Source organism: Colius striatus, chromosome 3 (genome assembly GCF_028858725.1).
Source record: "Colius striatus isolate bColStr4 chromosome 3, bColStr4.1.hap1, whole genome shotgun sequence".
In the NCBI taxonomy this organism is placed as follows: domain Eukaryota; kingdom Metazoa; phylum Chordata; class Aves; order Coliiformes; family Coliidae; genus Colius; species Colius striatus.
Window position 1 is genome coordinate 1,093,400 of NC_084761.1, and position 27,671 is coordinate 1,121,070.

At 46.0% G+C, this 27,671-nt stretch overlaps 1 protein-coding gene across 1 annotated transcript in view; it reads right to left on the reverse strand.

Annotated features, from left to right (window-relative positions):
• DNAAF8 (dynein axonemal assembly factor 8) overlaps window positions 1-27,671 on the reverse strand; it is a 96,016-nt gene that overhangs the window by 57,054 nt on the left and 11,291 nt on the right. The window contains exons 8-13 of the mRNA XM_061991926.1: window positions 26,892-26,894; window positions 25,993-26,361; window positions 24,049-24,208; window positions 8,081-8,272; window positions 5,364-5,519; window positions 85-279 (exon numbers count right to left, since the gene is read on the reverse strand). Coding sequence (XP_061847910.1) covers window positions 85-279; window positions 5,364-5,519; window positions 8,081-8,272; window positions 24,049-24,208; window positions 25,993-26,361; window positions 26,892-26,894 — 1,075 coding nt within the window. The remainder of the gene's footprint in view (window positions 1-84; window positions 280-5,363; window positions 5,520-8,080; window positions 8,273-24,048; window positions 24,209-25,992; window positions 26,362-26,891; window positions 26,895-27,671) is intronic.

The following is a 27,671-nucleotide window of genomic DNA, read 5'->3' on the forward strand; positions in this document are numbered from 1 at the left end:
ATGTCCCTTACCACTGCAAAAGCAGCTGCTTTTACTGGACATAATGACAGAAGTGCAACCATTCCTGTAGAGTACCAACCATACCTGAGGATCAGGATTAAGGGCAGCGATGTCACTGAGCAGGACAGAGGGAATCTCAGGAAGAAGTGGACACAGCTGGTTTTGGAAGTGACTGGCCAGTTCTGCCTTCCAGCAGGTAACATCTGAGAGCTGTGTACAGGCCAGAAACTCAGAAACCTTCTGGTAAAAGTCAGATGTCCCTCCTCCATCTTCTTTAGCCTGCAAAGAGTCAGCAGTTAAAAAACATTGATGGGTCTGGAACTTTCTGTTCCACACCACACACCTGTAGCAGCTCTGTCTGCAGCCATCTCAGCTTTGTGCTTCAGGCATCTGCCACACAGCTGTGCATCAGATCCTCCAAACCAAGCCCACCATGTAACACCCCTGCTCCTCCCCCACCTGATACCACACCCTGCATCTCTGCAACTAGAGCTCTAAAGTTGCCTCTGCACCCAGAGAAAGCACACCCCTCCCACCATCATGCTGTCAGCTCACAAAGTCTGTACTCTCAGGCCCCAAGTCAGAGTTGAAGGTCCTGATGCTGGGCTCCTGAGCCAGCAGCTGGGAGTGGAGAGCAGATGCTGTCTGCAACAGTCAGTTACATCCATCTGCTGTGTGAAAGGGCTCACCCCTTGGCTTAGGATGAGTCTCCACATGGACTTGACTCAAACCAAGTGCCCCTTGGTGAATGTGCTGGGGAGAAAAGCATTATTACCCTTCCACCAGAGCTCGGGGCACACTCAGACTGCTTGGCTAAAACTCCACCCTGGATGATGCAAGTTAAGAGCAATGTTCAGGTGGCTGCAAGACACTGATGTAAAACAATTGGCTCAGGACATCCATCAGCCCACAAATATTACTCTGAAGCAGACTATATACCACACAAAGAGGGAGAAAAGGCCATCCACAGGACCAGAAAACAGCCCAATAAAATGAGACAATAATTAGCAAGGGGTTTCATAGAGATATAAAGGCAAATATGAAAGCTCTTAAAAAGATTTCTGCTAATATCAATATTGATGCATTAATATTGACCAGTGCCCTGCTAAATTACAGCTTCCCATCATTTAACCTCCCCTCTAAGCCCCTTGGTTCTTCCAGCTTGGCTCTTAATTAGCAGGACTTTCAGAGAACAGAACTGGTGATGTCAGTAAGACTCAACTGGAAACTAACAGTTCCACAAAGCATCTTGTGTACACCAGCTGTTACCACACCTGGAACCTCTAGCTCAAGCAGGAAAGGTCTGGAAAAAAACAGCCCCAAATCTAAAGTGAGCTCTTCTGAGCCATCACAGAGCTGTGATGAGAACCACATTGCTCTGCAGAGTGCTAGTGTGCCTCATTGGGAATGCTTAGTAGATTCTTAGAAAGCATCCTCTGTACAAACCTGATTCCCATCAGATGTGGCTGTAAGCACAGCCTGTCTGTCAGCACACAGGGACCTGGGTGAGTGTGGAAGCTTTTGTTCTGACAGCAAGTCGAGAAACCAAAACCATGCAGGGGTGTTTGAATTTGCCTCATTTCTGTCAGGTGTTTGGAGGAGGGCAGAAATAAAAACCAAACTGAAAGAAATGGAAGGAAACAAAGCAGCAGCACTTGATAAAGGAATGGATGCCATCCCAGTGGAATAAACCCAGTGGCTCATTGAGCTCCTCAGAACAGGTGTGTTTGCCTTGAGAAACCACTTGTATTTGTGCTCAGAACCAATAGCCCTTGATGGAGAAGTAAAACCACCAATAGAAGACACAGCTGACAGTGAAATGACCACTAAATAAGAAGCTGATGGCTTAGAGGTCTGGAATACAGCTCAGCTCCAGTTAATAGTAACTGGGAAGAGGGGGGAAAACAAACTAAAACAACAACAAACCCCAGCAACAACCTGCAGTAAGATGAAAGTAGCAAATTGCCTTGGTCCAGTTCTTGGTGATGAACTGTACCCCACCATTAGAGCTGTGACTGTAGCAGGCAACGAGCCACAGGATGAAACAACATCAAAGACATTGAGACTGATAAACACACTCAGCATGTTCAATGAGGCCAGGGTTGGGAAGTAACAGAGAGGCAAGCTGGGGAGAGTGAAACTGTGTCTTCTTGATACAGATAGATCCTTGGGCTCTTAGACTAGCAATGCAATGTCTGCTGTAAAAATCACCTTCATATTGCAATCTGAACATAATCCATGGACAACTTAATTTGTTATGCTTATCACAGAATCCCAGTGGTGGGGCTGGCAGGGCCCTGCAGAGCTCCCCCAGCCCCTGCTCCAGCAGCTTCCCCTGGCTCAGGGGCACAGGAACGTGTCCAGCTGGGGTTGGAAACCTCCTGAGCAGGAGCCTCCACACCCTCCCTGGGCAGCCTGGGCCAGGGCTCCCTCCCCTCAGCACCAAAGGAGCTTCTCCTCCTGTGCCAGGGGAACTGTTTGTGTCCCAGCTGATGTCCATCACCCCTTGTCCTGGCACTGGAGACAACAGCAAAAAAAGTGCTGCTCCATCCTCCTGACAAACATCAATTTGAAATACTTGTAAGTATTAACGATGTCCCCCTGAGCTCAGGCTTCTCTTCTCCAGGCTGAGCAGCCCCAGGCCTCACAGCCTTTCCTCATAAGAAAGATGCTCCAGTCCCCTGATAATCTTGGTGACACAAGTACAGACACACAGAGCAAAATGGGTATTTCTCTCTTAGCATCAAGCAGGCACAAATCTGTACCTATTAGGCAGCAGGATCTTGTACAGACCCATCTTTGGCACTGAAAATGGACTTTGGATCCTACACATAAAGAACATTAAAATATCAATTAGTCATAATGCTCCCAGTGAACATTTACACTACTTGCTATGGCTTTTCCACATGATCTTCAAAAGAAGTAAGGAAGCTTTGCCCCCATTCTTATGGAAAAGAGATGCAATAGAAACAGCTGGGAGCCCAGTCACATCTGGGAGGTAGGCTCTGCTATGTGATTACCTTTGTGTCCACATGAGACAACTGGAACAAGAACCAGTAAGTGCCACAGCAGACTTTGGTTATCCAATTCCACCATTAAAAACTGAACACTGAGAGTACAGTGAGACACTGAAGACTCCAGTGTGAAGAGTAAAATCTACCTCACTTCTCTCCAGCAATAGCTGAAGCTCTTCAGGGGGAGGAATGGGGAGACAGGACTAGTTGTTTAACTTGTCTAAACAAGTTGTTTCACTTGTCTCTGCTGTGGCTGACATTTCTGAAAGACTTTTGTTGTTCCTATCAGCTTAGATCTCAGCTGGGGAAAGCAGCAGCTTTACAAACACCTCAAGAAGGCAACACTGACAAAAGTAATTGTTACCACAAAGACATAATGCAGAGCCTCTAATGAGGGGAATCCTCAGTTACACAGAGGCTTGCTTTGAGGAGCACCATCCACATGCCTTGTATGTTTGCTGCTGTGCTTACTAGGTGACCTCAACAACAGTGTGAGCAACTGTGAGGCATCAGAATAGCATTTACAATTTACTTGTGGACCAGAAACTCTGTATGGCTCATTCCACCAAATTGTGACACAACCCTTCCCAGCTCCAATCAAATATTCAGGGCAGCCTGAACCTGCAGCTTCAAGAGTTCATTCAGCTGCATAACACTCTACACATATTTTGAGCATCCTCAGCCTCAATGATTGTGATGCTTTAGCCAACTCCTCAGCTAAAATCAGCAGAGAGCAACAAGACAAGTAGGTAAAAGGCAGGTCAGTCTCCGTTCCTCCATTTTGTTACACAGAGCAAACACCTTGAATACAGTTGCCTCAGACAGACAAGAACATTGAGGCTTGTCCAGCCTTAGCAGGCCACTTAGTCCCATCAGCCCTGCTGCATCTGCTGACAGGTGTGGAAACACTAACAGAAAGGTTACTTCTTTTTTGGGGGTTGGGGTTTTTATTGGGAGTGTTTTAATCATGGCATTTGTTGCCAGCATCAGTCATTTACTTGCAGGAGCTCTGGAGCCACAGCTGTCATACTCCAGGCTTTACGATACATCACGGGAAATTGAATCTTTACTGCTCACAGGGAGGCAGCTGCAGGAGGAGAATGTTTGCTGCAGCTGGGAGGGGAAGCTTAAGCATGTCTGAAAAACATGTTTACACCTCCTCTTCCACTTAAACTTAACATGATGTGTCCAGTAGGTGTGACTCAAGATACCTTGCAGCCCCCCTAAGATCACCTGCTCTAGGGTCCTGGGCGGGTATCAAGGATGAGCACATCTACAGTCCCATTCCTCTTAATAATTCTGGGGGTGAAGCTGGCAAAAAAGAGGGCAGAAAATCCACCACCAGTTTGCTAAAGCCACAAGAGTTGCTTTGAGCCACTGGAGAAAAGCTCCTCAGCCTCAGAGCACAGGGCCAGCATCCCAAAAGGTTATTCAGTAACAGGATGGTTATTCAAGCAAGTGGCCCCGAGATCTGGGGTACACAAGGATTGCTGCTGCTCCCCAGATACCCTGGGTGCATCTTCCAGCAAGTCAGCTATACTGCATAGGTAGGACAAGCACTCATAGCAGGCAAGAGTAGCAATGGTACCTAAAAAGCTGTCTCCAAAAAAGGGAACAGAACAAGATGCTCAGAGTACCAGCCTGTGTCATATCAGCTCTGTGGAAAGACAAAGCCAACAAAGCAGCCTAGAGCTGCTGCTTCATAGCTCTGCTGTTTTCAGGACACGAGTCCACATCACGTTCCACATCACACTGTGCCACCTACACGTGCTAGATTTTTAGCTTGTGTGCTAGACCTTTCAGCTTGGTGTTTTATTGCCCAGCACAGACTCTGTAGTCTACCAGAGTTAAAGAAACAGTGTCTCAGGTCCTGTCTCCAGGCTCCAACTTCTGGGAGCCAAACAGCGAGACAATATTCCCTCTCATGGGCCATGCTCTTCAGATGGTTAAAACATAAGAGGCAAACTCACAATAGATGCCAAAGATATGTCTCCTCTGGATCCAGTCAAATTTCTGCACTGTGGGGTTGCAGCCACCATAAATATATTAACAGCTAAAGAGCAGCACAGACAAAAAACTGCACCATAGAGAGCTGGTTTCTCATCTGCACCTAATCTAAATTCAGCATAACTGAGGACAGCTTGAGTTGGCAATTAGCAGTAGGCAATCTTTCAGTTCCCACAGTACTGGGCTGTTCCCCCACTCTAATTTAGAGCAGCACTTTCACTACTCCATCCTGGCTCCCTGAAATTCAAGCTTCAATTGGCATATCCAAGCCTGGGCCTCAGTAACAAAGTGGTAACTGCTTGTGGCTGTTGTGCATGACTAGCAAATGGAAATGCTACTCACTTTTACCTTCTGCATCTCGGGGCTGTTGTGGGCTGAAGACTCATCTGCTGGCACTAGACAAGCGTATAGGGCCAAGCCATCCTCTCGCCAGGCCTGCTGCAGCCCGACCACCTGGAACGGAGCTTTGGGTCCATCCTTCATTCTCACAGAAGGCACCTGGAAATCCATTTGAACAGCATTTCACTTTTACATGGCTGTTTTTAGAGACTGAAAATAACCCCATCTCTTGCTCTGTTGCTTTGGAGTAGAGCCTCCTTTGGTACAACAGTCCAGGGAGCACTCTGGCGTGATTAGTAGATTAGCTGTGCTTAAACCAGTAATAAAATCAATAAAGAGCAAATTAAATAGGAATAACATGCAGGCTTGGAGAAGTCACAGGATTTATTTTCTCAATGAGGACTTGCAAGCTCTAACTTACACCAGTTTCACTATGTGAAAGCAAGAACTTGCATTAGCTCCCTAGCCTAGCAAGAAATGAGAGCAGAGTCCCTGTCAACACTGCACTGCGTGTTCTTGTCACAGGGGCACCGTGTGCTGCCTTTATTAATGACAATGAGACCCATCCAATCTCAGTTCAAAACCCAATGCTAAGTGATTTTGCCATTCTGAGGAGCTAGTGCAGGCTTCCTTAATAAGCCTCTTTCTTCCCTATTAGTGATCACTAACAGTCAACATCCCATCAATCCCAATCCAGTGAATACACCTTTTAGTTAGACTCATGTGTGTGGGAGGCAAACATTCTGTTTTCCAATATACATCTGTGATCTAAACCAAGAGGAGTAAAAAGCGGCTTCTGCCAACGCTGAGATGAACACTGGACATCTTACACCATAAATCACCAGTTTAGCCCCAGAGACAGGGCTCCAGGAGGATAAACCACTCGTTGGCTCATAAGGCTGCTCAACCTCAGGCTGAAACGTGATGTGCACACACAATCCATGAGAAACGTTATTGGAGGGTAGGAAAGAGACGGGAAAGTTAACCAAAACAGGCTGGGGAGGCACTGCAGTGCTGCAAAGCATCCTGAAACCTGGGTAGCAGGTGAAGGAGGGCAGAAGGCTGTGGGAAAGCCAGACAGACAACCATGAGAAAGGAATAGCAGCCATGTGAGGCAGAGATGGCCGAAGCATACCCCACGCTCGATGGAGAGACACACGAGTTTCAATTACAGGACAGAGTCATCCTGTAATAACCACCCCAAGGCTCTGGTGAATACAGAAACCACTGAGTCTTGTTCTCATGGTCTATACAATCACTGTGATCTCCAGCTGTACTAGCAGCTCTGCTATTTGCTGCATATAGAAACCAAAACTATTTACAGGGAGACAAATGCCTTTAGAAACACCTTCTTAACACAGACCTGCCTTTCAAATTGCTGCATAGGTCAGCTGTATCACTCTAGATAGCACTGCCAAGGCCTTGACTGCTTGCAACACTGGTTTCACACAGGCAGTTCTGTAGCAGCTCTGCCACGGGGGCATGCTCACATCTGGAGGATCATGCTCTCAACTGGTAGAAATCATTCTATCTCCAATGAGGTGTAAAAGACAGACCGAGTCACACAGGGCAGGGAACCCGTGGAATTACACATTATGGCCAGATGAGAATTTGGTCTAAAAATGCCTTAACATTTTCACTTCCTTTAATTAAAGGAATGGAAAGTTTTCCATTGCTACCCAGCAGCTGTTTGAGAGCTGCTGGGAAATAAATGGGTGGATTTTATCCCAGTTCTTCTCAAGGCACTAAGCCCATCACAACATTTGAGCCCACAGTCTCAGCAGAGTGACACCAAGCCTAGAAGCTGTGACACACTTTCAGGTTTGGAGTATGACTTGTGGCAGCTGAGCTCAGGGTGTTTAAGCGAGAGTAACATAAGAGAAGAAAGCTCATAGTGCAGCTGGTCATGAGCTAACTAGTATCTGAATGGAAGAGTCAGATTCTGGGGCTGTTCAAATGGCAATTTCCATCAGCATTGAACTAACATTAAGGAATGTTAGCAATGTTTTAATGGAAGTGTGAACATAATTAACAATTAATACTGTTTAAGTGGAGCTTAAGTGATTTGAAAGCCTTGTGCAGGCTGTCTGCTCAGGATGAAATTACCTTGAGTGCATGGAGTGGTACTGGCATGCCAATGCCTCTAACCAGAGCAAAGAACAAGGCCAATACATGGCACAGGGGGAGGAAAAGCACACACTGCCTGTTGCCCCTAGAAGGAAAAGCTTACATGGGATGAATGAGAAGAATGAGGAACAGGTGAGTTCTTCAGAGCAGAAAAAGACCTCATCCACAGGACAATTCAGATGAAACAAACCATCACCTGTTCATAGCCCTCATGACTATCAGAAGGATCCATTCTTAATTAGAGCAAGTGGTAAGAAATAGGCATCTCTTTCCACTCACTTCTTGTGGAGAGAACAAAGTATATCACTTGGAGAGCTCTCTAGTCCCATTAGTCACTTCTGACTACTGGGAGTCTGACCCAACAATTTTTGACTTTCTGTGCCCTGTTCTTTCACAATGCAGCTCCTGCTTCAGCAAGACTTTGCTTTGCTGACTTTAAGGTGAATTAGAACATAATTTCCCCTTTGTTCAGCCACTTTGTTTTGTAGCTCTTGGAAGGAGATTTCATGACTGCTTATGTATTCACTGGAGGGCAAAACACAGCATTAATCATGCAGAAGCTTCTTTAGTGCACTGTCACTGCATTTACTCACCAGAGAGAGAAGCCATGTCACAAGGGCCTGGTAAATGTTGGCTGCTCTCAGCACCACACCAGGCACCTGCTCACCATGCTCATCTGTAGCTACTTGGCCACAACTTGACAGACAAACAGTCACAAGCAGCATCTCACTTTTCCTGCTCTGTGGTCTAGGCAACGTGTCAATATCTGGCATGTAAGAGGCCTCCTGCCAAAAACAAAAGGATGAAAATGGAAGTCATTTGGATTACTGAAAGTGTATTCATCATCATCAATTCATTAAACTCATTGTCATCACAGGAGGGGCAATTAATACCTAGTGAGCATCTATCAGAGAGGAAGCATGAGCCATGTAAAGCTAGGTGACACCTCCTGAACACTTGAGATTGTCTTTGAAAGCTGTTACCTGGGTCTTGGTCAAACACTGCTTGGCAAATACAAGATTACATGGTCACAGCTGGAATAGTGTGCCTGAGTTTATTCTGTGTTCCTTTAAGACTCAGTGTTCTGGTTTGGTTTTGGTTTCTTAGATCAGTGAAATGCCTTCAAAACAAGCCTGATAGAAGTGTCAAAACTGTCATCATGTTCTGCTTCATCTAACACATCTTATTTCATGGATGAGGTTACATTTAAGTGAGCTCATCTTCCTTTAGTATCAATACCTGGCTACTTAAGATATAAATTCCCTCTTCTTTAAGAGACCTGTTCTTTAAGAAACAACCCCATCCTTGAACCATGGGTTTATTGTCTGTGGGATCCCTTTTGCTCTTCCAAAGATGGGGTAGCTGCAGCTGCAGTTATTAGCTGACTTGCTCTTCTTATTACATTCAATTTGCTGCCCTTGATGCTCCTTTTGCAAATTGAGAAGCTGGTCCCTAGAATGGCAAATATCCTCCCTTATTTATAAGAGTATTGCTTCTCAACAGTTATGATCCTTTAATAAGGACCCTCAGGGCCTCCCCCAAGGCATCCTGAGTGCACATGCTCCACAGGCATGGCCACACATTCATTTTGCAAATAGCTGGAGCTCTTTATGGAGTTAACATTTCCAAGCTAGTTGTTAGAGCATCAGCTCCCCAGTGCAGGGTCAGCAAAGGGCATTTTCTGTCTATGGCAAGGCAATCAGCCAACAGACTAAAATGCCACTTAAGGTGAGCAGAATTCATCTGAAACCATCTACAGCAGTATGACACCGCCAAGCAGGCCTTTCTTTGAGGTGAGCTGTGGAACACCACAGGGACACAGTGAGAGCAGGAGGATGCTGAGGAGCTGCTAAACAGGGGATGCCTGCCCACACCTTTCCACTGAATTAACCTTCATTTGATTTACCTCATTTTACTTTAGAAGCAAAGCAGGAGGAATCCAATTAAAGACACTTGAATGCAGAATTAAAATGTCCACATAGGTGTTCAATGACTAACCCTCTTGACAAGTTAATGAAGCTTGTGTCTGTCCCCAAAACATGCAATTCCTTCAAATACACTAATAAAAAGCCCCAAGCAGGTTTACTGCACCATCCAGTGTTTTGGAGCCCAAAGATGTGCCACAGGCACAGCACTGCCTACAAGCACCAAATAAAAACTGCAGTTCATGTTAGAGGAAAAAGATTAATGCAGAAGCTTGTGCTGCTGCAGAGCTGTGTGACTAATGTCCTGTGGGGCTCACAGAATTCATCGGGCCTTTGACCCCATCGTTGTAATCCTCTGAGAAAGAGGCCTTAAAAGAAGCTTTTGGGTAAAGATGACCTCCTTCTCCACCCTATATTGGAAAAATGAGTATGTCTTCCTCTCTCAACAAGGGTGTGGGGATCAAGGACAGGAGGTAACTCAACGGCTAAAGATTAAACCACTCTCTACTGATGCTTCAGCAGGAAATTTCCAGCTGTTTCACAGCATCATTTCAGCTGGAAGAGACTTTTAAGACGATCGAGTCCAGTCTCTCATCCTCATGGCCCAGCAGCAGGGGAGGGCTCCAGAGCTTTTCTAACCACCACCAGCTAAGGATTTTGTTTATTAAGGTTCTATGAACAAGTGAGGTCTTCATCAATGTTGGTGCTTCCCTTTCCTCCCTCAGCCAGCTGTCTCACCCCAGCAAGAATCTAGCTGTAGAAGAATGTAACTCATCTCAGAAATACTAAGGTTAATGAACAGAAACATTGTAAATTCTGTTGCATTCTGGGCAAGAATTGCTGAAAGAAGCCAGATTGAGTGCTGAGTATGTCCTCACAGCAGTGCCCAACTGACCCTAGTACACCTGTGAAGAGAGTTCAGTTTGCCTACACGTTGCATTGGCTTTTATTTGTGACTCTATTAGATGATAAAAACTAAAACTACTCATATGCTGAGCTATTTTTATGTGCTCTGGCTGGGAGTGAGCTGTCAATCACAGACAGGCCTGCAGCTGATTGTAGCCAAGTGCCAACAGTTACCATAGAGTAAATAGGAGAGATTTTCTTGTTTCCAGAGTGCTTGGTATTTCATTGTGCAATTGCAGTCTCCAATATTGCAACTTAAAGCCCTTCAGCTCAGTTTTCCCATCACCCCTCCAACCCCAGTTTTAGCCATCTTTCACAGCATCTCAAGGGCTGGGAGGGACCTGCAAAGCTCAGTCAGTGCAACCCCCTGCCAGAGCAGCAGCACCTAGAGCAGGGCACACAGGGACTCATCCAGCTGGGTTGGGATGTCTGCAGAGAAGGAGCCTCCACAGCCCATCTGGGCAGCCCCTGCCAGTGCTCCCTCACCTCAACAGGGAACAACTTTGTCCTGGTGTTGCTTTGGAACCTCTTCTGTTGCAGCTTGTTGCCCCTTGTCCTGTCATTGTCCATCCCTGAGCACAGCCTGGCTCCAGCCTCCTCACACCCACCCTTGATGGATCTGTAACATGACTGAGCTCACCCCTCAGGCTCCTCCAAGCTGCAGAGCCCCAGCTCCCTCAGCCTTTCAGCACAAAGGAGATGCTCCACTCCAGCATCTCTGTGGCCCTGCACTGAGCTCTCTCCAGCAGCTCCCTGTCATCTGGAACTTTCCCACTCTAACATAACAACAGTGCAAGCAGCAGCTGTAGCCACAGTGAGCAGCCAAGGAACAAGCTCCCCTCCCCAAATCAACACCCAAAAAAACCAGAAAGGAGGAAAAAGCAACTGGAGGACAAGTTGAGGATGCTCCTGTTTTCTAGCCTTCATCCACAATGCTGCTGAACTACCCACACAGAGGTGTAGCCCCAAGGGAGACCACTATCCATAAAAAGCCCCACCTGTAGGGTGAAGGAATCCATTCAGACAAGCAGGGGAAAAGGAGCATTTTCCCTCTATGTTATTACTTTTAAAAAACAGAGCTGTGTTTGATCACAGCCAGCCAAAGCTTCCTGGGTACAAGCTTCTCAGCCAAGATCAATGTGATTTTGCTTTCAATAAATAGAGCTCAAACTGGTTAAACGATGCTTTTGTCGATCTCAAAGCCCCAGACTAGTTGGCATTGCTTTTACCCTGGCTGCATACTAGCTTGGGTAAACAACTCTGTTGCCCTAAGGCTAGGAAACACTCTAAAGTGTTAGAGACTGAGCTGACTGCAGAGCAGCTCAGGTGCCCAGAGGGCCAGGTGACAACTGTGCTGCTGGGTTCCAGGTAGGTTGAAGGCTGATGGCAAGTGAGAGCAGTTGCTGGTGACTGCTATTTGGGAACCATGCTATGTTACAGCTCTAGCAAGTGCTGTTCACAGAGTCACAGAGCATTTAGCTGGGAGAAGACCTTTAAGATCATCAAGTCCAAAGATTCTCCCAGCACTGTCATGTCTACCACTAAAACACATCTCAGCACCACAGCTTCTAAATCCCTGCAGGGCTGGGCACTGCCCCAGCTCCCTGGGCAGCCTGGCACAGGGGCTCACACCCCTCTCAGGGAAACAGTTGTGCCTCAGCTCCAGCCTCAGCCTCCCCTGGGGCAGCTGCAGCCCATTGCCTCTTGTCCTGTCATTGCTGCCTGGGGAGCAGAGCCCGACCCCCAGCTCCCTGCAGCCTCCTGTCAGGGAGTGTCAGAGAGTGCTGCTGGCTGCCCTCAGCCTCCTCTTCCCCAGGCTCAGCACCCCCATTCCCTCAGCCCCTCCCCAGCACCCTTGTGCTCCAGCCCCTTCCCCAGATCCCTGGCAAGCTCTGGCCATGCTGCAGCCCCTCAGTGTCCCTGTGGCAGTGAGTGAGGTGCCCAGCACTGACACAGCCCTGGAGCTGCAGCCTCCCCAGGAACCAGCACAGGGACACCTCATAGACCTAAGCAAGCAGTATGCATCTCCCAGCAGAAGTAACTCCCCCAGTCCCAGGGCTTTCCCAGGAGGAAGGTAGGTCAGGGAGAAGCCTATTTCTTTATTAGTTTATTTTTATACACACAGTCTCCTCTTTGCAGGTAAATATAACTGTTGTATTTCCCTTCTAGCACCTTTTCCACCTTTTAGTTTCTAACTGAACTGATGCTAACACTGAAGCAAGGCATCATATTCAATCAAAAACCACTCTCTACTGTGCTGAGCAGACTCTAAAACAGCAAGAGCTAAATCAAAACATCCACTGCGTGTAAAAGGGAGATAAGTTATAGTCACACAGTCTCCTCCTTTCCTGGAAGGGGTGAGTGAGGGGGAAGGGGAGGGATGGGAACAATCTTCCTCTCATTGGCTGAAGGCTTCATCAAAATAATTGTTTTCAGCCATGTCTAAATTTATCCTCCTATGTCATCTGCACCCTAGCTTGGATCACAGCTTTCAGAGGCAATCCCTGATGAATGGCAAATTAGTGACTGCAGAAATCATTTGCCAAATGATGCATCTGCTGTACATTTGTAAATGTGAGCTGATTTCCAGGTACTTCAGCAGCTCTGGCTAATTTCTCTAATGAACATTCCGTATTCTTCTGGTGAAACAGCTCTGGCCTGGCATGTTCCTGCTTCATTATGGACACAGCTCCCTGTACAGAATGCAAGCATGTTGATTCTCTGGCCACACACCTCTTTTCCAAGCAGTCATGTTGCTAATAAAGGAGAGCAGCTAGTTAGGACACAGTTAACAATTCTGGCCATCTAAGGCAAAGCAGATGAGGCTCTTCCACGGCTTCTAAAAATGCTTCCATTGGATGGAGACATATTGGAAATGTCAAGTGTTTGTTCATTTTCCTTGTGGGGGGAAGGAAAAATGATGACAATGCCATCTGTTAGGTTATCTGAAACCCCACACTGAATTGTGGAATAAACCCTGAAACCATTCAAAGAACTGCTTCACCATTGCAAAGGGGGAGCACTGGGTGGGAACAGGGAAAGTATCTGCATTTGCTGCCTGCCACTGGCACAACAGGCTGCAATTAGGAAGGTAACATTTAATACCATGAAGAAGAGGAGGATTGATGGCAATGCTCTGAATAGTCTGTTAGTGCATTTCTCTATTAGATTCACTCTCTACAGCACCAACAGCTTTCTGAGTATCAACCATGCTGAGGCTATGGATCTGAAAAATATGATGGTGGCAAGATGGTATTGACATTTTCTGATCTGAACTGAGCTTCAGGTTGCTAAAATGAGAGAGTTATGATCCTCCAGAACAGGTAACTCTGCCAAAGTAAGACTGCAGGAATTCAAAGAGCTGTGTAATAGAAGCATTATTTGCTATCATAGAATCACAGGATCCTTTGTGTTGTTAAAGCCCCTGAAGCTGCTGCAGTCCCAGCCCTGCCCTCAGCCTGCCCAGCCCAGCACTGACCCACAGCCCTCAGCACCTCAGCCCCACGCCTTTGGGATCCCTCCAGGGCTGGGCACTCCCCCAGCTCCCTGGGCAGCCTGGCACAGGGGCTCACACCCCGCTCAGGGAAACAGTTGTGCCTCAGCTCCAGCCTCAGCCTCCCCTGGGGCAGCTGCAGCCCATTGCCTCTTGTCCTGTCATTGCTGCCTGGGGAGCAGAGCCTGACCCCCAGCTCCCTGCAGCCTCCTGGCAGGGAGTGTCAGAGAGTGCTGCTGGCTGCCCTCAGCCTCCTCTTCTCCAGGCTCAGCACCCCCATTCCCTCAGCCCCTCCCCAGCCCCCTTGTGCTCCAGCCCCTCAGTGTCCCTGTGGCAGTGAGTGAGGGGCCCAGTACTGAGCACAGCCCTGGAGCTGCAGCCTCCCCAGAGCCCAGCACAGGGGACAATCCCTGCCCTGCTCCTGCTGCCAGCCCAGTGCAGATCCAAGCCAGGATGCCCTTGGCCTTCTTGCCCCCCTGGGCACTCCATAGTTCTCCAATTCAGTTTGGGCATCACCTACCATAGGAGCTTAAATGAAACAAAACAACAGTCATTTCTCTGCTGAGAACTACCTTGCTTGGATAGTTTTGGGCATGAAGGATATAACCTCTCCTCATTCAGAGGAAACCATTTTTCCACCTCTGGTAGCATGAGTGTGCTAAAGCTACACAGCATCTCTGCTGGAGCATAAAGAGGGCAAGTGTCAAAGAGAAATGTCAGCTCCTCACCAGAAATGACTGCAGAGAAGAGCACAGTTCAGACGTGACGCACAGCGAGGAACTGAGCTCTGCTCAGCACAGCAGCCAAGGACAGCCAAGTTCACTTCACATACCTTTTCAAGTTGCTGTCAGCTGAGCACGGTTAATCCCAAGTGCAGTTTAAAGTAGCTTCATGGCCACCACAAGCCTGGCAGTCAGCTGATGATAGCTGGGATCAGTTACACCTCTGGCTCAAAAATCCCTCCCAACCCAGCTGAAGGCAAGAGCAGCGTGGTGTGAATTCCACTGTTCTGTGCCACCTCTGCATTAGCCTGCATTAAGGGAATTCTCAACTGCTTCACTAGACTTAACAGCTCATCTGTGTTGCCAAAGATATACATAACCCCACTGGCAAGAGGCAAGGCTCTGGCCCGTAGCAGACGTTTCCAGAGAGACACTGTGTGATCACCCTGTACCACACAGGCTGAAAAGTATTTGGGGTCTAAAATTCAAAACACATTTATCCTGCTATCTGCAGTGAACAAGACAACTCCACAGCATCAAATAGTTTCTCCTGAAAAAGAACAACCTTGGATCCTAGTGTATGCTCCCTGTCCTAAGCTGCTCCCTCCTGCTTGACCTGCCTATAGTCCAGAGGTGAGTGCACAGCATTGCCCTGGCCACTGTCTCTGTTGCAGGTACTGGTGTGTCCTCATCTCTTGCTCTGTCCTATCCTGGAATATCACTACTGTTAGAGAATCTCACCCAACTCAGCCAACCTTCTGTTTTGGACAATACCTTTCTCCTCTGTCCAAGTTCACTGGAGCAGAATGCTATGACTGAAAGATGCAACTCTGCCAGGCAGCACTGCCAGGCAAGCACAGCTAAAGCAACAAGAACCTCCTTAATAGAAGGTTCTAACTAGTGCTTAAAGCCAGCCAGCACCACGTGTCAAACACCAGCCTAGTTTTCAGGTGACTAAGGAAAAATTCCAACATAATTCTAACGTGCATTAGAACACAGAACATCCACAAAGCATCTCAGCTAACCAAAAGGGTTTGAAAATGGGCTTTTTCAACCAAATATAGCCAAGAAAAAAAGAGTGTCAGTTGAGACCATTTAACAAGTCTGAGTGCAGCTAAAAACCATTCAAAGTGGCACAAAGAACTGGTAACAAGCAGCTGTTTTACATACAAGTTCTTCATTCCAGAGAATACCTCAAGCTGGAAGTGAGCCATAAGGACCATGAGGTTCTGACAAAGACCCAGCTCCTCAGGTGAACTGCTCTGACAATTGCACTAACATGTGAAGTAGCACAGAATCCTATTTGGGTTTGTTGGCTTTCTGAGAAACAATCATTACAGAATGAGAAGTGCCTTCTCCATGATTAGTGTTTACACTACAGTGACACTCAGAGAGGCTCAGAAGGATTCAAAGCCTCATTGTGCTGATGTTCTGAGTGCATGTAACAAAAAGTTCCTCCCCTAATGAGTTTATATTCCTGGTTAATGAGAAGCAGCTGAAATAAGTAAAAATGTTTAATTACTTAGACATTTCATGTGAGCACAAGAGGGGCAATCAGGAACTCGTGTCTCAGTCCTGGCTATGGAGTGGAGCCTCTCTCTGTCAAACTGGAAAATGAGGATATTTCCTTCTTCTAGTCCCTTTCTAGCTGGATTAAATAGCAAAAACACCCCTAGAACACTGAAGATGGTAAGATTCTCACAAATCTCTGTTCCCCTGCTTTACACAGGTGGGGCCTCCCAAGCCCCACCAGTCCTATCTTTGTCTTCCATGGCGTTGCTCTTCAGCTGATTTCCAACTGCCTCACAAACACAATGTGCCAGGATTTCCAGGTCCATGGCAGGGAAGGAAACTGTGCTCCGAAATGCTGAGACAGAGCACAGACCTGGTCCTCAGCCATCAGAAAGCTCGGCTGGTATTTGGCACATGCTCCTTGGCAGCTTTAACTACGACTGAAATGGCTCTAGTTTGCTACCCTGAGACATTCACCATATACTCAGCAGCTTGGACAAAGCCTTTTCTCCCTAGTCTTCATTTATCTTTTCATGTGTTTCACCTGCTATTTGATGAAAATGCCCCAAGACCAAAACAGAAAAGGGGGGGTAGGGGAGCTCAGCTGCTTTATCAGGAACTTCTACCAGAGCCCAAATGGCTTGCTTTCCAAACTGGGAGCTTCCAGTTTAGAAACAGGTTGTGTCCAGTTTGTTATACAGGCTCTGGGGTCTTGTATCCAGCTACAAAATGCTCTGCAGATAACCCTTCAGAACTGTGACTTCTCCAAGGCAGTAAATATAGGGCATTAGTGATTCTGAGAACTGCTAAGTGCTTACAGTGCCAGCTGAAGCTTGTGGCAAGTCCAGGTGCTTGGCACAGAGCTGGACAGAGCTCTGTGTTTTTAAAATAACAGTAACTGCATGACACTTCCACTCTATAATCTCAGAGGAAGCCTTGAATTCCATTCCCTGCTGCTAAGAATGATGTTTCCATCTCTATTATTTGTGTGATAATGTGTTTGCAAGTTGTGACCAAGTTTATCCAGCAGCACGTTCAGATTTGGAACTGTAGTCCCCAGACTAGGTCAGAATGCTCAACAAGAGGGCATGAGAGAAAACCAGGATTACAGTTTAAACCATACAGCTTCTTAAACAGTGGTGTGGCTGTGTTGGATAAGCCTGTACCTCCCCCTCAAAACCAAAGTGACAGATGCAGCTTCCTTTCATCTACAAACAGCATCCCTGACCACAGCTGGGAGTTAAGGCCAGGAGTGGTGAATCCTGTTCCAATTCCAGGAAAGAGGTGCATGGCAGAAATGATTCTCTGTATAATGAAACATGACTGGCACCTGTTCAGAGGCTCTGCAAACTTATGGTTTATTCCTTCTGCCAACACACACAGGACCTATCAAAAAGCGAGACCTGAAGGGACAAAGGCACAGAAGTGGTTTTCTGTCCCCCTGCCCTCTTCTAAATGAGAAATTTTAGCCCACAGTCATTTTACTTTATTATCTTCGCTTCAATTTTAATCTGAGCCATCCTGCTAAGGAGAACTGAGGAGTATTCAGGACCTCTACTGGCAGGAAGTTCAGGCATGTAATTCTGGAAACTATATTCTTTTTACTTACATTAACCTTTCCCTTAAGCAACAGCAATGAATGTTCCCATCTGTCAAGATCATGCCTAAGTATATTCAAGAATAAGCCTAAACTCATTTGAATCGCTTCCAAAACATGCAAAGGAATAGAAAGGATTCAACATTTCACATTTTTTCTGGGGCCATTTCAAACTCCAAGCAGAGAAGTGGCACTGAAAGCAGTCACTTCTTTGTAAAGACCTGGCTGTTCAATTCCTCCCATAGCTGGAAAGTACAATAGACAAAGGTGGGAGTCCCTGTGAAACCACCAGACTAGGTCTTCATGCAGAACTGAAGCTTAAATGGAAGGTTCACTATGGCTTTTTGGTGGTCCTGATGCATTGGGTACAGAAGGTGAGTTTCTGGCTTCTCAGCATATATGCAGCAATTTGGCTGAGAAACCTACTGAAGCACACACCAGGTTACAAAAGCAGGATTACTGTGTCATTTTTGAACTGCTCTGGCTGTGTGAGAGGAACTACCAAGAAGAGTCATCAGTCTGTGAAGTTCCTGACTTTAATGTTTTGCCCTGAGAGTGCCCAAGCACACACTGCCAGAACACCTCCCAGAGAACATGCAGAGCAAGCAAGGAGACTCTGCCAGTGTCAAGGAAGTTGTTTCTAACAAAGGCATTTAAGGCCTAGATCCTCTGCTTTGCCTATTAAGGCAAATCCATAGGGTAGCCCTGGGCCACCCTGAGCCATGGTAGCAGCCTCAGCTGCCCCAAGCTTGCTCACTACAGCCAGGGACACCATCAACCAGCTAAACTTAACCCAAGCATAAAGCACTGTGCTGGCAGCTTCCCCCCATTTGCTTTCACTGGCACCAAGTGGGAAGATGAAGAGGAGGCCAGAAATACAGGCACTGTGCCATCCAGCCAGCAGTCACCTATGCTAGCAAAACATTTCCTTGGGAACTTCCATGTTATTCCGAACCCTGTGTGCTGGGCTGCTGTGGTACAAACAGGAATCTTGGCCTTCTGGTTTTGCATGCTAAATTTAACTACATCTCTAATTGCCTTAGTTTATTTTTAAGCCTTTCTTGGGTTGAGGCAGCAGGTTCATTACGTACAAGAGATTTTAATCTTGTTTCAGGAACTCATTAAATGCCTCACTGTAAGAAAGGAGGCACTCAAGGGCCATCTGCTGGCTGTTTGGCACATCACTGCTGGCCACAACCCCACAGAGCCCATCCAAGAGAGGGAGAAGACCTGGAGTGAAGCACAAGCCAAATTGAGCTCTGATGTCAGGAAAAGATTTAGTGCAGGAAGTGTTTTGCAATGTTCAGAGTTAATGATGGGTTTTTTTAAGCTCTAGTAAAGGCTAAAGGCTGAGTTCAGTTCCCTTCACACAGGTGCAGCCACGGCTGTTGCTTTGCTTCAGTGTCAATGAAAACATTTGGGCAGAGGGTGAGTATAGTTACAAGATCAGTTTCAGAGTAATACAGATAAAGAAAAACACACTTACTGTGTCAGAAGATCATTATAACTGAAATAAGATCGTACACTTTTCCTCCACTTCTCCAAATAAGTATATTGCACCAGTTGGTTGGAGATAAATGGGCATTTCTGTACAGAACGAGCACAAAGCCTCTTCCTCTCATAACAGATCAGAACTCTGCACATTCTGTCCACTGAGACACGAACTCCACTTCCTTACAGTTCCCTTCCCTTATGTGTTTTCCACACAGCAATGAAAATGGAGAACCTTTGAATACTGCTGAGGGCATCACCTAAGTGCATCTGTGTGAGCAGCTGTACATTGGGACCCATGCTCAGTGTCCTTGAGCAACTGCTTGGGCTCAGATGAGGTGTAGGAAAAAGGCAATTTCCAATGGTGATGTCAGCACTACTGCCTTAAAATGATCAAGACACCCCTAACAGCAATGGAAAAGGCACCAGGTAAAGAACCAAAAGCATTTCAGTGCCAGCTGTGCAGATCAAGGAGAGCTGGATGGAAGGAGACCTGCAGGAATATGTTTAGTTAAAGGTTTTGGAAATCAGTCTCTACTTTCAGCCACACTGTGCTAACCCAGAGTAACTGTCACAGGGACTGAACGTGCAGTGCTTGATGGTAAGACCCAGGGATTTTGTCAGGGATTTTCCCATCCAGGTGATAGCAAACCAAAGTGAGAATAAGGCTGTAAAAGCACAAGGAAGATCTGACCATAGGATAGTTAATTTTAGCTTTATGTGAGTGCAAGCAGGAAGTCTTTGGGATGAGAATTCTACCTGACATCAGTAAGCTGAGTCAATGGTGTATTAATATAAAAGACTCAACCAGTTTTGACAGAAAGGATACAGAGTCTATGTTTACAAGATGGAGAAGAAAGTATCTGCATCATACATTTAATCTGGAATGACTCCATGGCGTGCCTGAGCACTTTTGTTTTGTGAGCCAGCTGTAAGGCTAAGCTGCAGTGAGATGATGATCATGGCAGTGTAATTACTAATACAAGGTTAGCCAGAGTGATTGTGTAGCCAAGAAAAATTAGATGCCTCAATATGAGTCAACACATCCATTTTCCAAACAGCTTGTCTGCACAAGGTAGATAAAAGTGTTTATAAGGTATTGGTAACAAGGTGGTTCCTAACAGCTTTCAAACTACATTATCTTGCTCTGCCATATCACGATAAAGCAATAAAGGTAAAGAGAGAACCAAGCTGAAGCCCTGCTGAGAACACCTATTTTCTCCCAAAAATAAGAGACCTTAACAAAAGTGGAATAGCAGTAGCTGTCTGTTAAATGAATGCCATAGCTGGACATAAAGGATCAGGGCCATGAGCACCACCCCCTGCAGTGGTTTAGCTGCCTGTGTTGAAGGCCAGTTCTGACACCAGCTCAGGTGAGAAACTTCAGAGGAGACTGCTGTGAGAAGAGCAGCACAGAGCCCGTGCTGCATCCTTCCCCCTCTGCCTGGGAGCTGCACTTCAGCTCAGACACTTGCCCTTTGTCCTTGACGGAGCTCCACCTCTGCCCGGCTTCACCTCACTCGTCTGAACCCTGGCTTTAACTGACTGATGTGACTTTGTGCCTTGATCTTAGCCTTGCTTTATCAGTACCGACTTCCTGGGTGATCACCAGCTGCTGCTTGACCCTACACCCTGTCACTGCACCCCAGCCCTGTCCTGACTTGACCTTCTCACCTTGATCTCAGACCTACCTCATTAATACAGACTTCCCAACAGCTTACCCCAACAGACCTGCCCTGCTTTTCCTGTTTGGGTCCTGTGGCACTGCACTCCTTATTGATGAGGTCTCTGCCCCTGTCTGCCTGCTGTCCACTACAGCTCCCAGCTTCTCCTCCTTTACAGAGTAACCTGCTTATGCTGCTCTCCAACATAAAACACAGATACAAGCATGGCAAAAGCAACAGTTCTTCTCTGGATCCCATCTACCAGGAATGCAATACTGAAATCAATGTTAATACTAATGTACTCCATCGTAATCCACAAGATGAGTGAAATGACAGATCAAACCCATCCCAGTTTACATTCTGCATTTAACTGTTTTACATCATGCATAGCATTCCTCCTGTCTTTCTTGTCAATAACACTTGCTCTGCTGAAATACTGAAACAAACCCTCTGCATATTAATCTGTTAATTCAACCTGAGTTTACAGCATGGATCACATCACCACATAGTGCTGTCAGCAGGAGCAAGGAGCTGATCATTCCCCTGTGCTCAGCTTTGGTGAGGCTGCACCTTGAATCCTGTGTCCAGCTTTGGGCCCCTCTCTACAAGGACACAGAAGTGCTGGAGAGGATGCACAGGCAGCTACCAAGCTAGGAAAGGGCTTGGAGCATGTCTCATGTGAGGAAGGGCTGAGGGATCTGGGGCTGTTGAGCCTGGAGAAAAGGCTCAGGGGAGACCTTCTCACTCTTTACAGCTACCTGAAAGGAAGCTGCAGCAAGGTGGAGGTCGGTCTGTTCTCCCCAGTGACAAGCAACAGAACAAGAGGAAATGGCCTCAAGTTGCAGCAGGGGAGGTTCAGGCTGGGTCTGAGGAGGAATTTCTTTGGTGCCAGGGCTGTCAGGCTGCCCAGAGAGGGGCTGGAGTCACCCTCCCTGGAGGGGTTTCAGAGCTGGGTGAGTGTTGCACTGAGGGCAATGGGCTGGTGGGTGATGGGGCTGGGACAACTTATTGTGGAAACTTACTGTGTTGCAGCTTCTTTCCATCACCCCTTGTCCTGTCACTGCACACAACAGAAAAAAGTGCTGCCCCAACCTCCTGACACCCACCATTTAGATATTTGTAACTAATAATGAGATCCCCTTGCAGTCTCCTCTTATCTAGATGCTGAGGGATCTCTAAAAGTTGCTTCTTAGTCTCTTAAGTCACCTGCATTGCTCTGAAAGTGTTCTCCCCAGACATGAGTCTCATTTACATCAGTGCTTTCCACTCAGGGAAGCTGAGTGCAGAGCTTGACTGAACTAGGTTAAGGAAAAAAGGCAGCAGCATTAAATCTGAATTTCACTGCTTTCAAAGGTTAGACAAGAACTCCAATGTAACCCTAATGCAGCTTTTGCCATTTCATTTGTGTTTTCTTCCCAGCACCTCAGCTGCAGTAATTGCAGAGTTTCTAAACTTTCCTCCCAGTTATTATTCAACTCAATTATTTATGTACATTATAAGTGGTCAGAGGGACTCTGGAAACTATGACAAGTGCTCCAGATCTGAACCTCTACCCTTGCCAAAACAAAGGACTTCAAAACCAAATCTGAAAGTGTGCTACCCTGTCAAACACTGCAGCTTGTTCTTTGAATGTGAGTGTTTATATATAGATATTAGATATCTCTGCTGAGAAATAGCTGCCAAATTACAGCTTCTTTAGTTTTAAATGTCAAAATATTCAAAGGTTTCTTTCTGCCTTCCTATGTGCAAAGGAAAGAAACACAAAGAAAAGGAAAACTTGTTTTAATTCAAAGAAAAAAATGCTGCTGTCAAGACGAATTTCAAGTGATCTCATCAATGCCTGTGCTATTTGCTAGATGGTGCTGATACATTTTTCATTCCCAACTTTAATAATGAATATTTCTGACAGAGAACTAAGAGCAGAGTTGCCCACAGAACAGTTGTTATGGGCTGTGCTGGTTTTTCTACCAACAGTGCCTCCTAAATTCAGGCAGGTTTCCCTCGAGCAGGCTGGCAGCTTAAGTAGCAGTTAGCTGCTTCTAGAGGCATCAGAAGCTGAGTAAATCCCAGGCTGGGCAGCTTATGCCGACGTCCAAGCTGCCACAGCTAGCTGGTAGTAACATCATTAAATCTATTACGGGCATATTTACACTGCAATTCAGTTACAGCAAGACTCCAAGCTTTATTCACTTGTCAGGAGTGAGTTAAAAAGGCCCAGGAGTATTTCTGATGATCAAATGTATGCCTGCTTCTTAATTAAGGGCTGATTGGTACCTCCCAGCAGAATGAGAAAGGAGCGAGTCTGAAGACAGATCCACAGCCTTCAGGACAGAGCTCTGTGCAGGCCACCATCCTTGCCACAGCAGCCTGACAGAGGGAAATTCATCTGTTGCTTTGTTAGTCCTTTATCACTTCTCATTTATCTAGAGTTTAAAATAACCCCAAGCTCTATATGTGCAAAATACAGTAGTCAATTGCTTACAAACCAAACCAATCTCTGTGCTCCATCCTCCAATTTAGGGCTGTAATGTCCTTCAACTGTTGCACTGACAAAAGAGCTTTCTTATGGTTGTTAGTCCAAACAAGTCATTACTGTGGACTCAAGGACAAATTTGGGAGTTTCTCATCTCCTCTCACCTTCTCAACTGGCCTTGCTGTCAGTGAAAGCAGTGCAGGGATGAACCAGGAGTACACATACAAATCTTCTCAAGAGGAAGACAAGCCCTGTCCTCTGAGATGTAATTTAGGCTCTGAGAAAAGTCAGGACAATTTCATACTCCCTTAATCAAGGCATCAGCCAGAAGCCATTAGTAAAACCACAATCCTCAAAACCTACCCACAGAGCTGAAATACAAAGCTGCTAGGGGCAGGCAACCAGACAGGACTCGGCACAGGCTTTGCTTTACAAGTATGGCAGCAAAAGTATTTCACTTCTAAAATGTTATGAAAAGCCACGTGTGAGAGTCTGGCTCCTGGGAAGTAGATGGCATTGAGCTCACTGACTTCAGCCCACCAGATTCCTGCCATACCCTGACACATCACACCTGGTGACTCCCTACACAGAAAAGGGGAGAAAAATATTCTTAGCATAAAAGAGGAGGTATAGGACTCCTCACCTCATGAGGTGATGGTGCTCCAGAACACAGGGATTTCAAACAATGGGAGGAAAAGGACTTTTTCCTTCTAGAATCACACTTGCATTTGGCCAGGAAGCCACTCTGAAAGGGACAGTCCTACCCTGAGCTACTAACCATGTGGAACAGAACTGGAGTTTGCTCTGCCATGGGCTGCTTTCCAGTGACTGACTGCCGAGGCTGCAACCTCTCCAGCTGCTCCTGGAGTCTGCATCTCCTGTGTCTCTCTTCCATCTGTTCTTCCTTTTGCAATAGCTCTCTTTTACTTTCTTCTGTCCTGAAAAAGATACAGATTCTGCTTGGCTTCAGCTTTTCACTGGGTAGAAAAAGCACCTTTGTTCATCTGTTTGCATTCCTTTTTCTCTTACATCACACGCTTGAGGGTGAATCATGACACGAATTCTAGAAGGGATTTAGAAAGCACTTATGGTGTCTGTGGGGGGGACACAGGAACTTGTCACTAGATTGAATCATCCCTGTACAAAAACAAAACCCAAATAAAAGGAGCAGACCTCAAACCTCTGTAAGTGGTGACTATCTGGAGACAGGAACTCCGTGAGGCAGAGGCATGTTTGTGATGTTCCACTCCCCATCTGCACACCAAAATTCTTAGCCTGTTTCCCTTCCAATCTGCTGTAATACAGGGACAAGTTTCCCCTGAACCCAGGCCTGCCATCTTTCTATATTTTGCAGCCTAGAAAGGTTCCATCTGCCATTTCCATGGTAAATATTAAGTTCAATTTATCACAAGCCTTCAAGCCCCAGGTGCTCCAACAATAATTAGAATAGCAAGAAAGGAAACAAATTCATTAGGATCATTGTGAGCTATTACTCAGCAACAATAAATAACCAAGCCATGGGCTGTCATCTGTGTGGCAGGCCAACAGGTAGGAAAAAAATGCAGTTTGTCCAACTGATGGAAGCAATGAGCTTTAATGTCAGGAATCCCAGAGAGGAAAAACCACCTGCAACCAACTGTCTGCCATTTAAACCAAGTACACAGTAGCCAAAGTGACTAAGTGACAGGGCAGGCAACTGCTTAACACTGAGAAAAAGTAACAGTCTCTAGAGCAGCCAGGTTCTAAGTCTCATATGTCAAAGTCAAAATGTTAAATTTCACTCTGAAAATAGCAGGCAGAACATAACCTTTGAAAAGTCAGTATAACAGAGCTCTCTCAAAGAACTGGGCAGAGGGCAACCACCTGAATCCCCTTTAAAATTAGACCTTAAGCAGAAGGCACTGCATTAAACTAAGCCCAAAGAGGCAGAGACTGAAATAACTGCTGTTTCCTCAACTGACATCATTCTGGGTTTAATAAAAAGCTTTCCAAGATATTCCTCTGGTATGAGCCATTCCTCACAGGTGTACTTTGTCCCTCTAAGCTCCTGCACTTTTCTGGATGTCAGGAGTCAGAATTCCTTTGTTTGGGGGAAAAAAATTTGACAAGGGGAGACTTGCCACATTCTTCCAGCCTGGAAAAGGCTTTTTATGCTGAGAACAGAATAAGCCATTTTCCCTGCCTCCTGGGAACACAGCAAAAGATCAGCTTACTCATGGAGATAGTTTAAATGAGACTTAAGGAGAAGCTTTACAATTGTAAGGATAATGAAGCAACCAAATACACTACACCTGGGGAGTCAAGGAATCTGCCCCATTGAGGAATTCAAGACCAAGTTGTATAAAAATCTACCAGGAAAGTCTCAGAGTTTACCCCACTCTATGTTGGTACAGGGAGACACACCCCTCCAGAGCTATCTTCTATGGTGCCATCTAAGTGCAGTTCTTCATAAAGGAGATCAATACTGTGTTCTCCTCCTCTGACACAGAACATGAAAATGCCTACATTTCCCATGTCACAAGTGCCCTAGCATGTCTAATCACAGGCCAGTTCACTGGGCTACTGAGTCTGGCTGCCTCTAAGCCGTTAAGCAGCAGCCGCCAGGGCCGTCTGTCTTTGCAGGTAACAAAACCAGCTACACTTTTGCTTTCTAAGTGTTCTATAACCTCACACAAATAGATAAGCCACAATAAATCTACTGATGACTTTTCTTGTGTGATACCTTGGCAATTCTGTTGTGGCTAGATGAGACTCTAGAGCATCTCCTGAGTGTTGAACCTTCTCAGCTTCCATTTCCTCTTCTCTTTCTAGGTCAGCTCTGTTGCCCCCACAGTTTGACATGGGGGCATTTATTTGCTCCAGTTTCATTCTCATCAGTTTCCTGGCAATCATGTTATTTGTCTCTTGTTCCACTTTTAAATGCTGGGTTTCATTTATTTTAGATGAATCTGTCTTTTCCAGACTTTCTGGATCCTCTTTTGTGTCTTCAAGCTTTTCAGCTAGGGTAGACATGTTAGGAAGAAGCTGTGAGGCTTCTTTATGGGCCCTACGGAGTTGTTGCAGTAGCAGGCTTTTCCCTGAGCAATTCCTCCTGCAAAGAAAAGAAAAACCTGATTTAATTAAGATAAAGCATTACATGAAATAACTCAAACTCTGAGGAACTTCTCATATGAGTGACAGCTCAAAATAAGAACAGGGCATCTACATGAAAAGTGATTAGTAAGAGCAGCACCAGCACAGGCAGCACAAAACATGACAGTGATAAAGCATGAAGCTGATCTTGCTGGCAATTTACTCACTCCTCTGCCTTTCAGGCACAACACACACCTACCAGAAGAGCCTTGAACAAATGTAATCATAGAAATTAGTCTCCAGATTTTTGTCCCCTTTGGATACAGGGGTTGGGATTCAAATACATAGAAAAGGCCTTATAAAAGTTTTCAGGATGTCTGAGTGTTTGGTTTAGTTCCCTTCATGTCTCCTCCAGGTTAATCAGACTGCTGAACTGTCAGCAACCACAGTGTTGTGACAGTGATCTGTCGTGAAATGCTCTGTCATGACACAAGAAGCAGACATGATTTTGTCTTGCAGCTCTGTTTCGTGATGAGTCTCCCAAGTCACCTGCTACCACCAACTTGTGATTATGAGCAAATAATATACCTTATTTTAGTGGTGGCTGGAAAGTACACAGCCCAAGTAACAGATGGCTGGAGTTGGATATTAACTATGTGGTTAGGTGGTGTATATGAGTACACAGCATCATACTGCTGTGCTTAACTCAATTAAACCTGTGCTGTTCAGGACAAAGAGACAGAGTATTCTTGCTGCTTAAGGATCTCACGTTTCCTGCCATCCTATCCAGGACCATCAAATCAACATTTAACATGGATGGATGGACTATTAAGGAGCACACCTTAGTAGTGATGATTTTAGGAGTGTGCCATGTTTTTAGGACCATGCCATGTACTGGAGAGCAACCTTATGCTATAGTGCTAGAGACAGCACTGACTACCTGAGTGCCTTGGAGATAAGCCAACAGCCTATTTACTAGGCTAAGTGCCTGGAGCTCAAGATGACCAACCCTCCAAGGCCCTAATACCCAGGTATGTTGTACTACAGGACATGTAGCCCTGTTTAATAATGGCATCCAGATAAGAGTGAAACTGGCATTGATGCCTTGTGAATGAGACCAGAATCTTGCCCTGCTTTCCTGTGCCTCTCTTTCATGAGGCTTTCTTATTTAGAAACTGAACTGAAGAACATTTGCCAGGCATTTCATTTGTGTATGGATTTAGATTTAATGTTCCCAAAGAACAACCAGCTAAGCCCTGCTCTCCATCACTCCAGATTTACACTGATGCAACTTCCACGTTCGCCTCAGTGCCCGTGAGAGTTCCCCAA